Source organism: Erinaceus europaeus, chromosome 2 (genome assembly GCF_950295315.1).
Source record: "Erinaceus europaeus chromosome 2, mEriEur2.1, whole genome shotgun sequence".
Taxonomy (NCBI): Eukaryota; Metazoa; Chordata; class Mammalia; order Eulipotyphla; family Erinaceidae; genus Erinaceus; species Erinaceus europaeus.
The window spans coordinates 108,652,568-108,667,437 of NC_080163.1; the positions used below are offsets into that span (position 1 = coordinate 108,652,568).

The 14,870-nt window shown below is 38.5% G+C and overlaps 1 protein-coding gene across 2 annotated transcripts; it reads right to left on the minus strand.

Moving 5' to 3' along the window:
- PBK (PDZ binding kinase) lies at positions 1–11,783 on the minus strand. Of its 2 annotated transcripts, XM_060184886.1 has the most exons (9): positions 11,615–11,783; positions 9,088–9,165; positions 7,571–7,600; positions 6,599–6,692; positions 4,743–4,885; positions 3,660–3,829; positions 3,142–3,271; positions 1,572–1,748; positions 1–937 (listed from the first exon to the last, which is right to left on the minus strand). In XM_060184886.1, exons 2-9 carry the CDS (start codon positions 9,146–9,148, stop codon positions 738–740), a joined length of 1,005 nt encoding a protein of 334 aa, XP_060040869.1. In that variant the 5' UTR covers positions 9,149–9,165; positions 11,615–11,783; the 3' UTR covers positions 1–737. The 2 variants fall into 2 exon arrangements, with proteins under 2 accessions (XP_060040869.1, XP_007517316.1); XM_007517254.2 differs by lacking the exon at positions 7,571–7,600 and having other exon boundaries at positions 11,615–11,782.
- Positions 11,784–14,870: the final 3,087 nt, after the last annotated feature.

Below are 14,870 nucleotides of genomic sequence, written 5' to 3' on the forward strand. Positions count from 1 at the left end.
TGAGTACAAAGTAATACTCTTTATTGTCCTATGTCACACTATTTTTACATCAAAACTCTGAAAGGCATAGGATACAGGCTAGTACATTTAAAAACTTTCAAATAAACACAGTAAAGAAAATGCTTTAATAAACAAAAGCCAATGACAGATCTAAGAGGAACAAGAAAAGCTGTAACCAAAAGCATTTAGAAATCCTGGAGGAGTCTTTTGAACCATACCTTCTTCCAGAGACCAAATTTACTAAACATTGCCAAAAGGTTTTAGTGACAGATTCCAGATTCAAAGGAGGTCTCGAAACTTTACATCAGGCTCAACCTGACGCTGTTGACTGGCTACGGAAGAAGGGCAAACGCTAGAAGAAGTAGTGACAGATAAATAAGTTTTGATTTATTTTGTACTGCAAAGTGCCAAATTCATTAAAAATCAAGAATATTTGAAAATGGCATCAATACAAGTAATAGTCCTAATTAATCTCAAGAGTTTAACAGCATTTTTATTGCTAGTGGTCTTTGTATGAAATACTAGAATAACAGACTACAGGAAACTCCTTACAACTGCATATGCTAATAACCGTACAAGAAATTTCTTTATATCAAAAACAGCTGTTAAAATGTTAACAAAGTGCTAAAGTCTTAAAAACAGGCTATGTCCCCAAAATCTAATAGCTATACTAAGTTTATAGTAAGTCTGTTACAGTCAACAGATACATGAAACTGAGGTTATGCATACTAAAGTCATCACAGGACATCTACTTCCAAAGCTTCAACAATGTGTGCAGCCGAAGGACGATCTTTAGGATCTTCATTTGTGCATACAGAGAAGAGTTCAATAACTTTCTGGTATGAATCACCCAGTTCTTCCATATTGATAGGTGGCCTGGTTCCCAGAGCTGCATAGTATGCTTCATCATCAAAGTCACTTTCATCAAAAGTTTTATCTGCACAGAGAATTGGAGATTGAAACTAACAAAATCACTTTGTCTTAGAAAAGCTTAGCAACTGCTCAAACTCAACCTTTCTGAAACAGAAAACAAAAACAAATAAAAAATTCTCCAGTACACAGTGCCATAAGCAATCTCTTCAACTGTCCTGCCATAATCTTGATTAGCTTTGGTCATGGACTTAAAGGTTACTAGCCTACCACCCCTTACAATGATAGCTTTCCAATTTTTTCCACAGGATGGCAGAAGTTTTTTTTTTAGATTTTATTTATTCATCATAAATGATGAGAGAAAGAATCAGACATCACTCTGCACTCTGGTACATGTCCTGCCAGGGAGTGAACATGGGACCTCATGCTTGAGAGTCCAAAGCCCCATTCACTGCGCCACCTCCTGGACCACAATGGCGGAAGTTTTAAGATGCTTTATTTCTCCTCTTTTGGATTTATCTTTTGAATTTATCTCCCAATTGTTAGCCTATATCTCATTTATATTAGATCAAACTAATATGCTCTACATCTCATGTTACTAATGACTAGCTCTTAACAGGAAAATAAAGAAATTTTTATATATCTTTAGTTCAACCTAGAGACTGGATTTTATGTTAAAAAAAAAAAAAAAGTAGTCATACCTTCATCACCATCATCGTCTGGAAGATTAACATGTGGGACAGATAAAGTCATCATTTCCCACAGAGTCAGACCAAAGGCAAATATGTCTGCCTTATCAGTAATAACTCCATTCTCTTCCAAAGCTTCCTTGGGTTTCCAAGGCTCGGTGCCGATATAATAGGCCTCAGGGTCAGTCACTGAAACAAGTAAAATATTGGTAAGATGGTCATTAAGTTCAAGTGCTATTTATTACTAAAAGTAAGCCACCTACAGGAAAAAAAAAAGTTCGAAGGCTAATTAATGTAGCCAATAAACAAAAAATAAACTTCACTGTTAAAAGAATTCTTTCTTTCCTCTATTAGTTTGATATTCAAAAAGTGGTTTAGTTGACTAGGGGAAATAATCTTCGAGTGGGAAGAATATAAATTGTGAATGTCGAGGACAAATAGCGCCAAACTATTTTGCCTGGGTTCAGACATTTATAAACAGCAGATAAACTAATATGTGCCTCAGTTTCTTTTATTTATTATTAGATAAAGACAGAAATTGAGAGGGGAAGGAGAGATAGAGAAGGAGAGAGACACCTGCAGCCCTGCTTCACCACCTGTGAGGCTACCCCCTGCAGGTAAGGATGTCTAGGTAGTAAAAGTTGTATCATGAATGAAAAGTTGGATTTTGTCAAATGTTTTTTATACATTGATCAAGATGACCATAAAAATTCCAAATTTGCTACTATATTGATGAATGACATTCAAAGTTTATATTGGTTGGCAAGGAAAGAGGCTGAAAGCTCTCGGGGGGGGGGGTAAGTTTTTATCTTATTTATTGGGTAGAGACAGAAACTGAGAGGGAAGGAGAGGGAGAAAGAGATACCTGCAGTACAGCTCCACCATTTGTGAAGCTTGGATGGGGTAGCTTTTATTATATATACTTTTTAGAATTAATTATTGAGGGGCTGGGTTGTGGCATACTCAGTTGGGTACATGTGACCATGTGCAAAAACCTAAGTTCAAGTCCGTAGTCCCCATCTGCAGGGGAAGGCTTCATGAACAGTGAAGCAGTGCTACAGATGTCTTTTTCCCTCTTTATCTCCCCCTTACATCTCAGTTCCTCTGTCTCTACCCAATAAATGAATAAAAAAATACTGTTATAAGAGAAATAATTTTGATATTTGAAGGATGTGAACTTGTGTGTGCACACATATACGTGTGTAGAATGCCAGGGCTTTCACATATGTGAAGTATATATTGCATACTATACCACTGAGCTATATCTAGATCTGTTCTTACTATTTACTACTTTGATATGTAAATATTTGAAAATGTGAAAATGTAGAAAAACGCATTAAAAAAAAGAAAAACAAAACCAAGGTAGCCACTGGTGGTTCACTTGTTTAAGTGCATGTCTTACAATGAAAGCACAAGGACACAGGTTGGAACCCCTGGTCCCCACCTTGCAGGAAGAAAGCTTTGCAAGTGGTGAAGCAATGCTGCAGTTGTCTCTCTTCCTCTCAATCTCTACCTTCCCTATTTCTGACTCTCTATCCAATAAATAAAAATTATTAAAAAAATGTCTAAAAAAACCACTTACCAGTCATGTTTTCATCTAATCGTAGGGAGACCCCCACATCACAGATCTTAATAGTTTCAAAATCACCTTTAATTACAACATTTGAAGATTTTATGTCTCCATGAAGCAGTTTCTTCTCTTGGTGCAGATACTAAAATAGTGAAAAATATTAACACATAAGCTGAACTACAAATTGTATATATATATATATATAGATCCTTTTAAAAAATAGACTGTTAAATTCCCTTCTTAAACTTCAAGCTTATATCTGTGGAAGAAAAACAATTCCACTTTCTAATGAGTTACATGAAATGTTTTAGTGTTTGCATGTTCATAACAAAAGTCATTTAAGCTGGCAGCATAGTTCATCTGCTTTGCCACTCAGTTGATTCAGACTTTAGCCTGGTCCTCATGGCACTGGGGAAGCTTCAGTGCTGTGGTTATCTTTCCTTCTCTCTCTCTGTCTCTCACTCTCTAAGACTGGAGTGGTGAAGCCCTGTTAGTGACAAAAGTAACTTAAAATATAATGACATAGTTACCTTTAACCCTCTTGCCATGTGCAGAGCAACTTTCAAAATTATGGGTGCTGGGAAAGGAGTTTGGCTGTCATTAAATCGTTCTTCTATTAAGTCATTTAGAGACTTTTCACCTCCATATTCCATTGCAAGACATAAACTACCATCATTAGCTTCAGTGAAGGCACGATAACCTTGAAGAAAACAATGTATTTTTTTTTACAGTCTGATTAAAAATGGATCTGCACTAAACTGTTAAAAAAGCACAAAAAGTAGCGACAATTTAAAAAACTAGTCCAACATCTAATTTGAAGTGCCTATGTTTTTAATGGTCTGTCTTCCTTAATGGTTTTATCAGACTTATTTTAAAAATACTCTAAGTTGCTTATACTTTATTGTTAAACATATTTTTAAGTCACTTTATTGAGGGAAATGTTAACTTATGAGACTTGGCATAGGTGTAATTTCCTATTAGCCCACAGCAGTTGCCACACCCTCCACCAACCTGTCGTAGTCTTCTACCATAGGACATTGGGTCCCCACCCCTATCACAACTACCACTTTCCTCTGGCCTTTAATGTACTTGGATGTAGCTACAAAAAAACAAGGTAATTAAAGTTTCACTCTGTTTCTCCTTAATTGTTTAAGTTTTGCCTATGAGTGAGATCATCTGATATCCTGAATCAGTCCTATTTGCTTAAAAAGTGAAAATAAAGATACCATCTGTAGATAATTTCATCTCCCTGAATTCTCTATATCAGCACCATGACTATATCAGTTCCCATGAAATTTTAAATATATATTTAAGTATCTGAAAATATTACATAATAAATTTTTTAAAAGCTTTATTAAGCAGCACTTAGAACATTTGATGCCAGGGATCAAACTCAGGAAGGACCTCATGCTTTCAAGTCAATAGCTTTAGCTGCTGCAACACCTTGTGGGTCACTATATACTAATTTTTATTTTAGAATGTGTTAGTTAGATTCTTGTAAACTCCACCACATACCTCTGTTTATTAGTGAAACTAGTTAAGAAGTTATATAAACTATTTTTGAATAAATAGTATTATACAAGATCATTGTTATTTAAATAACTTCAACTTACCTACAATGTTTGGATGATGAAGGTGTTTCAAAATCTTTGCTTCATCAGTTAATCTCTTTTGATATAAACTTTGGTGATCACCAGTACACTTAGAATTAATTTTTTTCACAGCCCAAGGAGAATGAGACAAACCTTTTGGAGATCTTGAAAAAGAAAATTATAAATATATGAAGAGCCACAATATGTACTTCCAAATTTTTTAAATAGTAGTTTTTAATTGTTTTAGATTATCAACACCTCTGCTACAATTCCTTTTTTAAGTTTTATTTTTATGAGAGCAACTGAAGACTCATATCTAGCATATGTAGAGCTAGGGAATGAATCTGGGACCTCAGGCATTCAAGTCCTCTACTCCATTGGTGAGTAAGTAAGTCCATGTCCATACATTTCCTTTCATGATTAACTACAAGAGAAGTTTTTTTTTTTTTATTAATATTTATTTACTTATTCCCTTTTGTTGCCCTTGTTGTTTCACTGTTGTAGTTGTTATTGTTGTTGGATAGGACAGAGAAATGGAGAGAGGAGGGGAAGACAGAGATGGGGAGAGAAAGATAGACACCTGCAGACCTGCTTCAACACCAGTGAAGATGGTGAGCTGGAGGCCCAAACCAGGATCCTTATGCCGGTCCTTGCGCTTTACGTGGCAACTGTGCTTAACCCACTGTGCTACTGCCAAACTCCCAAGAGAAGTCTATTTTTGGAAAGGGTTAAAAAGTGAACTAGAGGACTGGGGAGTTATCAAAATGTTTATGCAAAAAAACTTTCATGCCTGAGGTACCAAATGTCCCAAGTTTAATCCCCAGTACCACACTATGCCATAGCTGAGCAGTACTCTAGTAATTTTTTAAAAAAGTGAACAAAAAGGAAAAAGAATAAAATGTTGTATCTCTTAAACATCAAAATTACTACACTATTTTTTTTTTTTTTTTTTAACCAGAGCACTTATCAGTTCTGGCTTATGATGGTACAAGGGATTGGATTTAAGATTTGGATTTTATGCTTCAGGCACTAAAGTCTCTTTATATAACCGTTATACTATCTATTCCCACCCTATTTTTGGGTTTTTCTATGTAAGCATACAGACTGCCAACTACTTGTCCAATATTTAACTACATATGCCAGCAATGTGTTATACACTGTTAAAGGAATAAACAATATAAATGATAATCTCGAAGAAACTAGAGAAATTTAGAGGATATGCAAAAATCATGTGGCTCATATATAATCATTCAAAGAACAACAGATTGAGGGCTGGTGGAATAGCTCACTTGAATACTGTGATGCTTCACCATATATGTGATGCAGGTTCTAGCCCAGCCCCCATGACTTGAAGGAAATTATAGTGCTATAGTTTCTTTCATACACTCTGTGTATCTTCATCTTTAAAAAGAAAAAAAAAAGTGGGGGGGAGGTGGTGGCACACTTGGCTGAGTTTACTTGTTACAATGCTCAAAGACCTGGATTCAAGCTCTGGTCCCCACTTGGGGGGCAAGGAGGGGTGGGGTGGAGCTTTACAAATGGTGAAGGAATGCTGCAGATATCTCTTTCTACCTATCTCCCCATTCCATCTCAGTGTCTCTGTCTTTATCCAATAAATGAATAAATAAACTATAAAAAAAAGAACTGCAAATTATTTTTCAATAAATATTACAGCTCTATACAGGTCAGTCATTTTCATTCTCTCTTCTATATACCTGGGTGTTAAAGGAGATACCAATATACAAATAAGAAAAAGTGTCTATTGTTTATTTCATAGGACAAACTCAGCCACGTTAAGAATATTTCAGGCATATATGTTTTGAGATCTGAACAGGCAAAACAGTCAGGGTTTAGCAGATATAACAGCTTACACTTACCTTTTCATAAGGTAGACACTTACACCAGTACCAAAGCCAAGTTTTTGCATAAATGGAGAGGCAGGAATATTTATACATGGAGTTAAACTTAATGCTAGATAGCAGGAAGAGAAGTAGAAAATAACATTAGTTCTGTAAAGATCTCTAAAAATTCACGCTAAAATTCTCAGTGTAATTACTTAGATTATAAATTGACAGTATATCCTTAATTTTGTCTTTAAAAGTTTTTAAAAAACATTTATTTACTTATTTATTTTTGGATAGAGACAAAGAATTTGAGAGGCAAGAGAAGATATGGAGAGAAATAGACACCTGCAATAATGTTCCACCACTTGTGAAACTCCCTCCCTGTAGTTGGGAACTTGAACCTAGCTCTTCACACACTGTAATGTACATGCTCAACCATGTGCACCACTACCCAGCCCTGTTATAATTTTAAATGGATACCCTTCAAAGAAGTCTACTATTGGAGCTCTATCTTGTAGTAACACTGAAGCAGGGGTTATTAGAAAAGCATGTCTTTGTATAAAGGGTTCTGAAAAAAAATAGAGACTATGCACCAGATTATCTATGTGGTCCACAAAACCTAAACTATTTGCTACGTAGCCCTTTACTAAGCTACTGGTGACTATATTATAGCCCATGTCCAAAGATACACACATACATATGCATAGAAGAATATAAATTTGAATATTGGGATTTGTTTTTGTAGCTGTGAAAAAAGAAAAAGAAAAAAGAAGACAAAAAATATAAGTAATCCTTAGGGGCATAACGGTAGCATACCTAAATAACAAAGCTTTACACAAAACATTAAGTAATCATTAGGGGAATAACTATAGTATACCCAAATTACAGAGTTTTACATAGTCATTGAAAAGATGAAATGGAGAAGAGATACTTCTGCTCATAACAGTTAAACTATTTATGGGCTAGTCAAAAAAACTTGACAAAATGGAATGATTTTTTACATACGTGACAATGGGCAGAGCAGGGTTGTGGACTCTGAAAAGTGAAACAAATGAGGTGAGTCCTATTATTGTTTGAACTACTGCTGAATGTACCTTCCAGCAGTGGCGTGAAAAGACATGACCCAAAGGTCTACTCAAATTGAAGAAACGGCAGAGATCAAGGAAATATAAGTAGCCAGAATGTATGGAGCAGAGAACAAAAGAGGACAAGAGGACAAAATCAAAGTATGTCCACTTACAGCTCTATACATAAAAACTACAATAGGGCCAGTAAAGGAAAGAAAGTAATGGATGGGGTGGGGGGAGAGGGCTAAGTCTTTATTCACCTACAACATCAACTATGTACAATATCCTAAGCAATCTATAAAGGACAGTAAGTAGAATAAGTTTCACTTGATTATAACATACTTGATTATAATACAAGTTGTGGCATACCTGGTAAAGCATATGTGTTATATAATTCAAGACCCCAGTCCCCACCTGCAGGGGGAAGCTTCACAAGAAGTGAAGCAGTGCTGCAGGTCTCTCTCTTTCCCTACCTTCCCTTTCCCTCTCTAGCCAATAAATAATAAACAATAAAAAAACAGGCCAGTATGAAAAAAATGTATATAATATAAATGAACATAAAATTTCCTGTTATCTGGTGGAAATTTTAGCCATTTTTGTGTAAGAACTCAGGTCGAGTCCCCGGTCCCCACCTGCAGAGGGGAAGCTTTGCAAGTGGTGAAGCAGTGCTGTGGATGTCTCTCTATCACGCCCTTCCCTCTTGATTCCTGGCTGTCTCTACCTAGTAACTAACTAAATAATAAAAGAACTAAGGGGCAGTTTGCATGGAGATATCCAATTGTTTCTATTTGTTGAAAACCTTATTCTTACTGAATTACCTTAGAAGGTAAGTCTGATTTGTTAAAATGAGCATTATAAAGATTTATACTATAATTCTGAGGGACATTAAAGACTCAAACTATAACCATACTGAACAATTTCTAATAGTAATAACAATAAAGAAAGTGTACCTATGTTCATAGCAGTAATATTTGTGATATCCCAAATATGGAAGCAACTCAGATGAGTAGCTAAGAAAATTGTGGCATATATACACAATGGAATACTGCTCAGCTTTTAGCAATAATAATTTCCTTTGACTCCCTGAATAGAATTTGAAGGAATTAGGGTAAGTGAGATAAGCCAGATGGGCAAAGAGACAAGTACCAAATGCTCTCAACTTCTAAGTGGAACTTAAGAAACAAGGAAAGGGAAAGCACAAGGTGAAACATGGACTGAGCACAGTATATCACACCAGCAAAGGACTCTAAGGGAGGGGGGCAGTGGAGTGGGTAATCAAGAGTGTAGGGACCTAGTGCATGATGGTAGGGAGTAATGTGCAGACACCTGCCATGGGAGATAAACTGTACCTGTGTGCCAACAACTGTACTGGAAACCAGTTTTCCCCAATAAAATTACTCTTTTTTTTTTTTTTTTTTTTTAATATGAAGAGAGCTTTTATTTCTCCCATCTTACCAGATTTCTTTTTTCCCAAAATTTTGTTTGGTGTCTTGAAATTACTGGCTTCTTCCATCATAACAATCACTTTATGCTCTATAGTAAAAATAAATTGAATGTTGCATTAGGTTTTTTTTATTCATAAAGAAAATAATTCCTTTAACACATCACTTTCTCATATAAGCATAAATTCTAAGAACTGAAAAAGAACCACACAAAATATTTAATTCAATTTTATTTCCAATGAGAAAACTAAAACCCAGAGGTATAACTGCACACCCAAGGTCACACTCAATACTGCAACTACAAGGACTGAGAAAAGGAACTCAACTTTGAATGTCTCAGTAGAAATGTAAAATAAAATCTAGATGTAAGACTAGAATCCAAGCAGAAGATGTAACTTTGTGGTATACAGCATGTAGGTGGTATTAATGTTAAAGACTAGAGTAACAGTAGATAAATAATATGAAAAACAAAAGTCAGAGGAGCTATAAAAGCAGGATTCAGGGAGTCTGGTGGTAGCGCAGTGCATTAAGCGAAAGGACCGGTGAAAGGATCCAGGTTCGAGCCCCCACCTCCCCACCTGCAGGGGAGTCACTTCACAGGTGGTGAAGCAGGTCTGCAGGTGTCTTTCTCTCCCCGTCTGTCTATTCCTCCTCTCTCTATTTCTCTCTGTCCTAACAACGATGATATCAATAACAACAACAACAATAATAAAAACAGGCGGGACTACAGAGCAGCAGCAGCTGTGTTTCTCTACTCTCCTCTCCCGGGTCAACAAGAAATGCCAAAGGAGATCAACTGGGACTACAACAAGGCAGGACTAGAACGACTTCAGGAACCCACCAAATCACCGGTGAGTGCAAACACGTTGTGGCTCATGGACAGAGAGGAGCCTAGGGAGAGATTAAGTGGCCAGTAACAGTCCCGCAGTTTAACAGCTGAGGCACCACCTCCAGTCTGTTGCACCAACAAAAAGACTGCTGAAGGGAGGAGAGGACTCCCCTGAGACTCACCAAATGCAACTGTGAATCTCCATTGCTACTGCCCTCAGAGGCTGGAGCAGCAGAGGGAGGCCCTTTGCTGACATCTGGGAACAAAGAGAACTGACCAGGAAACTCAGGAGAAGATCTACACCTCAGTGGCCTAGAACTGGGTCTGCATACTGGGAGCCTTTCTATGTTGTTCTCCTGGTGAGAACATGGTGAATAATTGCCTCAGAACCTACAGACTATAGAAAGGACTTGTTTAGAAACTCACAGGGCCCAGCAGTGCTGCCCAGCTTGGCAGAGAAGCTGAACTGAGCCCGGAGCTTTGGATCCTTGGGGTGTGAGAGTCTCTTCGCATAACCATTGTGCTCTCTCTCCTCCACCCTCCTTTATCTCTTGGTCAGGAGTGAGGGATTAAGCTAAGAAGCCTATTTATAGTTTAAAAGCCCTCAGCCTCCCATAGCCTACAGGGAAGAAAAAGAACAAAAACAGCTTTTAATAGCCTCTGGTGCTCCAACTCGGGTTGAAATAATATTGAAACAACTGTTAATTTCCACAACTGTGAGCTCTTTAATTACCTTACTTAGACACAAGTCAATCCAGGCAAGAGTGATCAGTAATTTGAAAAGTACTAAGAGAGGTACCTCATAACATATTATATAGAATGGTTAAACCAGCAAGAAGAAATATTGGAGAAATGAACCAGGACAAGAGTCCAGCTAAAAGCCCCCCAAAGAGTGAAGCACAAAATAATGAGATCAACATCCAAACACTTATTAAGGAAATAGTCACAGGAGTGAGTAAAGAGTTTGAAAGAACTGTCATCAGAAATGCAGAAACAACTAATGAGACACTGGAAGAAAACGCTAATTATCTTAAGGTTATTAGAGAGCTGAAAGCTGAAATAGCTAAGCTAAGAACACAACTAGCTGAACAAGCTAAAACAGTTATCAGAACAGGGTAACAAAATAGATGGACTCCATTAAACAGTAGAGGGGAGAGAGAATAGAATAAATGAGGCTGAACACAGAATTAGCAAGATCGAGGACCAATTAGAGACAATACAGAAGCCAGACCTCCCACCTTCTGCACCCCATATTGATCCCGGGTCCATATTCCCAGAGGGATAATGATTAAGGAACCTTCCAGTGGAAGGGAGGGGATATGGAACTCTGGTGGTGGGAACTGTATTCCTCTTATCCCACAGTCTGTTAGTCATTATTAAATCACCAGTTAAAAAAAAAAAAATGTGCCCACAGGTCCCGCCCTCCCAGACACCTGTCAACCGGGCTTGTGGAGCCACCTGGTCGGCAGGCGAGGTTGTCAAGCTTCGCTTCAATACGTTTGTTTGTTTGTTTGTTTAAACTAAAATCCTCGCTCTAGCTCGTGATTCCCAAGCTTTGAGTAGCAAAATTGATCTCCTCCCGCCCACCCCCACCCTCCCAAAAAAAAAAGCAATTCCCAGTTGATCGCCAAATCCCAGCGGCTCAGCCCATCCCACCCCGCCCCGCCCGGGGTCGAGCCCGCAGGAGGGGGACTTAGGGGGGGTCCCTTACCGAGCTGCGCAGCCGGGTGACACAATATTAGAGAAAGGCTTTGGGGGAGAGAAGTGGAAGGACGAGACCGTCCAGCAAGCCAGGAATTCCACCCTTGGAAGTCGTCGCCCAACAGCTTCAGTGGCACCGGACTCACGGGCTGGTCGTTGGGTCCCCGGCTTTCAAAAGTGCCCGCGCACTGACGTCACACGCCCCTCCCCTAACTACGGGGCTGCGAGACGGACATAACAAGTCGTAATCGCCGTTCTTTAGCTTCAGAGCTGTCAATCATTTTTTTGAGTTGTTCTTTATAATTAAGGGCCACTTGGAAGATGAACCAAAGGGAAATCCACCGTTTCCGGCGGCATTTCTCCCTTTCTCCTTTTTTCTTCTCCCTCTCCCCTTCCCCTCCCCCCTCTCTCTCGTTTTTTCTTTCTATTTATTTTTCTGTTATTTTTCTGTTATTTTTATTAGATAGTATGGAAAGAAATTGAGAGATGAGGGGAAGATAGAAAGCGGGATAGCAATTACAGAAGCCAGACCTTCAACCTTCTGCATCCCACAATGATCTTGGGTCCATACTCCCAGAGGGGTAAAGAGTAGGAAAGCTATCAAGGGAGGGGTTGGTATACGGAGGTCTTCTGGTGGGAATTGTGCAAAGCTGTACCCCTCTTATCCTATGGTTTTTTCAGTGTTTCCTTTTTATAAATAAAAAATTTTTAAAAAGAAGAAATTTCACAAATAAAAAAAAAGAAAGAAAGAAGGGAGAGAAAGGCACCTGCTTCACCACTCATGAAGCGTTCCCCATGTAGCTGAAAGTGGGTGAGCCACCACCTGGCCCCCTATTTATTATTTTTTAAAATTATTCATTATTGTATTTTTGGCTTCCACGACAATCCACTTTTTTTCCTTTTTAATATTATGATACACAGAGAAATGAGTGGCCAGGCAGTAGCACTTTCAGTAAAGCACACATGTTGCAATGTGCAAAGACCCAGGGATTTAAGCCCTGATCATTGCTGGTGAGTACTGCTCAGTTCTGGCATATGGGAATCAAGAACAAAGCCTTAGATTGCTGGTTTACAAGTCTTGTAATCCATCACCACACTATCTCTTCAGCTCGAACTCCACTTTCAAATAAAGAAACTGGCACAGAGAAATTACTAATTTGCATAAAATCCCAGAGTTACTAAATGGCAGAGCCAGTACTTAAACCCAGATTAAATTTAGACTTCCTGTTGAAATAAGAATGCTCAGAATATCCTTCATCTTAACTGGTTACACTTACACACACACACTCCTCCAGAGCCTTCCTATTTTTGTAGCTCTTTTCTAAACATAGTCTCATCTTACCATCTCTCTACTTTTCTTCTAATATATTTTTTAATTAGTTAATTTAGTATAGAGACAGAGAGATTGAGAGGGAGGAGATGAGAGAGGGAGTGACACCTGAAGCACTCTTTTCCACTTGTGAAGTTTCCACCCTGCAGGTGGGAACTAGGAGCTTGAACCTGGGTCCTTACATTGTACCATGTTCAGCCACCTACATGACCATCTAGTCCCTGTCTCATTCTAATGCTTTTAAAGATGTATTTTATTTTATTAATGAGAGAAAGAGAACTAGAGACTTACTCTGGTACTTGCAATGCTCTTAGGTTCAATGCTTTCACCTCTAGGCCAGTTCCTGAGCTGCTCACTCTACTATTTGTCTGTATAGTGGCATAATATAGACCTCACCATCTTTTCCTAATAGCTAATCTTTATACTTTTATTAAGTCCTATATTTTTTATGAACCCTCTATTCTCACTGGATATGAAAGCCCTACCTAAAGCCAGATGGGCTGAGATTGTCTTAATTAACTATTGCTTATGAAAATTAACTCAAGGCTTGTGAGTATTGACACAAGTGTTAGGTGAAACCAAAAGTATTCACAAGAATGAGGGCCCTTGGGTACATATCTAAACTCATAACCATCCTATTCTCCATCTTGTAACCACAGAAGTTCCTCTAGAGATTATTGGTAGAAACATCTCAACTTCACAAGCTGTGAAATTATTGCCAGTGAAATGTAGTCATTAATCTCAAAATCTTGCATGCCGGTCCATTGTCATGGGAAACAGCTTCCAACCTAGGTCAGTTCTTTCTTCCGTCATTTATGGGGCCTGGGTTTGGGACATCAGGAGAGAGACAGAGGGAGAGGGAGAGGGAGAACGAATCACCTGTAGTGGCAGTGATGATGTATGAACCCCCTGGACCACAGCTACAGTGGGTATTTTTTCCCCCAAAGCACTGCTCAGCTCCATCTTAAGGTGGTGCTTGGGATTGAACCTGAGACCTTTTGTGCCTCAGACATGAAAGGCTTTTTGTATAAACATTATGCTATCTCCCCAGCCCCGGTGGATATCTTTAAGCCTGATAGTCCCAGCTTCTCACCAGCCTGTCAGTGAGATTTATAATCCTCATAAAGGGAAAAGTGAACATGAAAGGATTTGGCGTGGAAGTCATAAAAAAAAAAATCAAGAGCTCTTTCTTTACAAAAAAAAATGAGCAGCTTGGGAGATGACTCAGCGGTGGAGCACTGGATTTGCAAACATGGGGTCCCAAGTTCAAACACCAGCACCACATATGCCAGAAAAATACTCTAATTCTCTCTCGAAAATAAATAGATGTTTTTTTTTTTAATTTAGTGGCCCAGGAGGTGGCACAGTGAATAAAGCTTTGGATTCTTAAGTATGAAACCCCAAGTTTTATCTCCAGCACTACATGTGCCAGACTGATGCTCTGTTCTCTCTTTCCTCTGTTTCCTCCTCTTCTTTGCCCTCCTCCTTCTCATTCTCCTGTTTCTCCCTCAATTAACTAAATAACTAACTAAATCAGGGCTGGGTTGTGGCTCACCCAGTAGAATGCATGAGAACTCAGATTCAAACCTCTGGTCTCCACCTGCGAAGGGAAAGCTTCACAAGATGTAGCGCAGCGTTGCAGGTGCATCCACTTAGCTGTATCTCTCCTTCTCTATGTCTGCCTTTCTCCCTCTACCAAACAAACAAAAAGAGAGAAAGAAAGAAAAGGAAAAAGATAAAGAAAAAAAAAGGTCAGTAGGAATTGTGACGGAGTTGTGTAGGCACCGAGACCCACTGATACATCTGCTGGCAAGGCTGAAGAGGCTGCATAATCGTTATGCAAAAGACTTTCATGCCCCAACTCAATCCCTGGCACGACTATAAACTAGAGCTGAGTAGTGCTCTTGTTTCTCTATTTATATCTCTATCTTTCTCA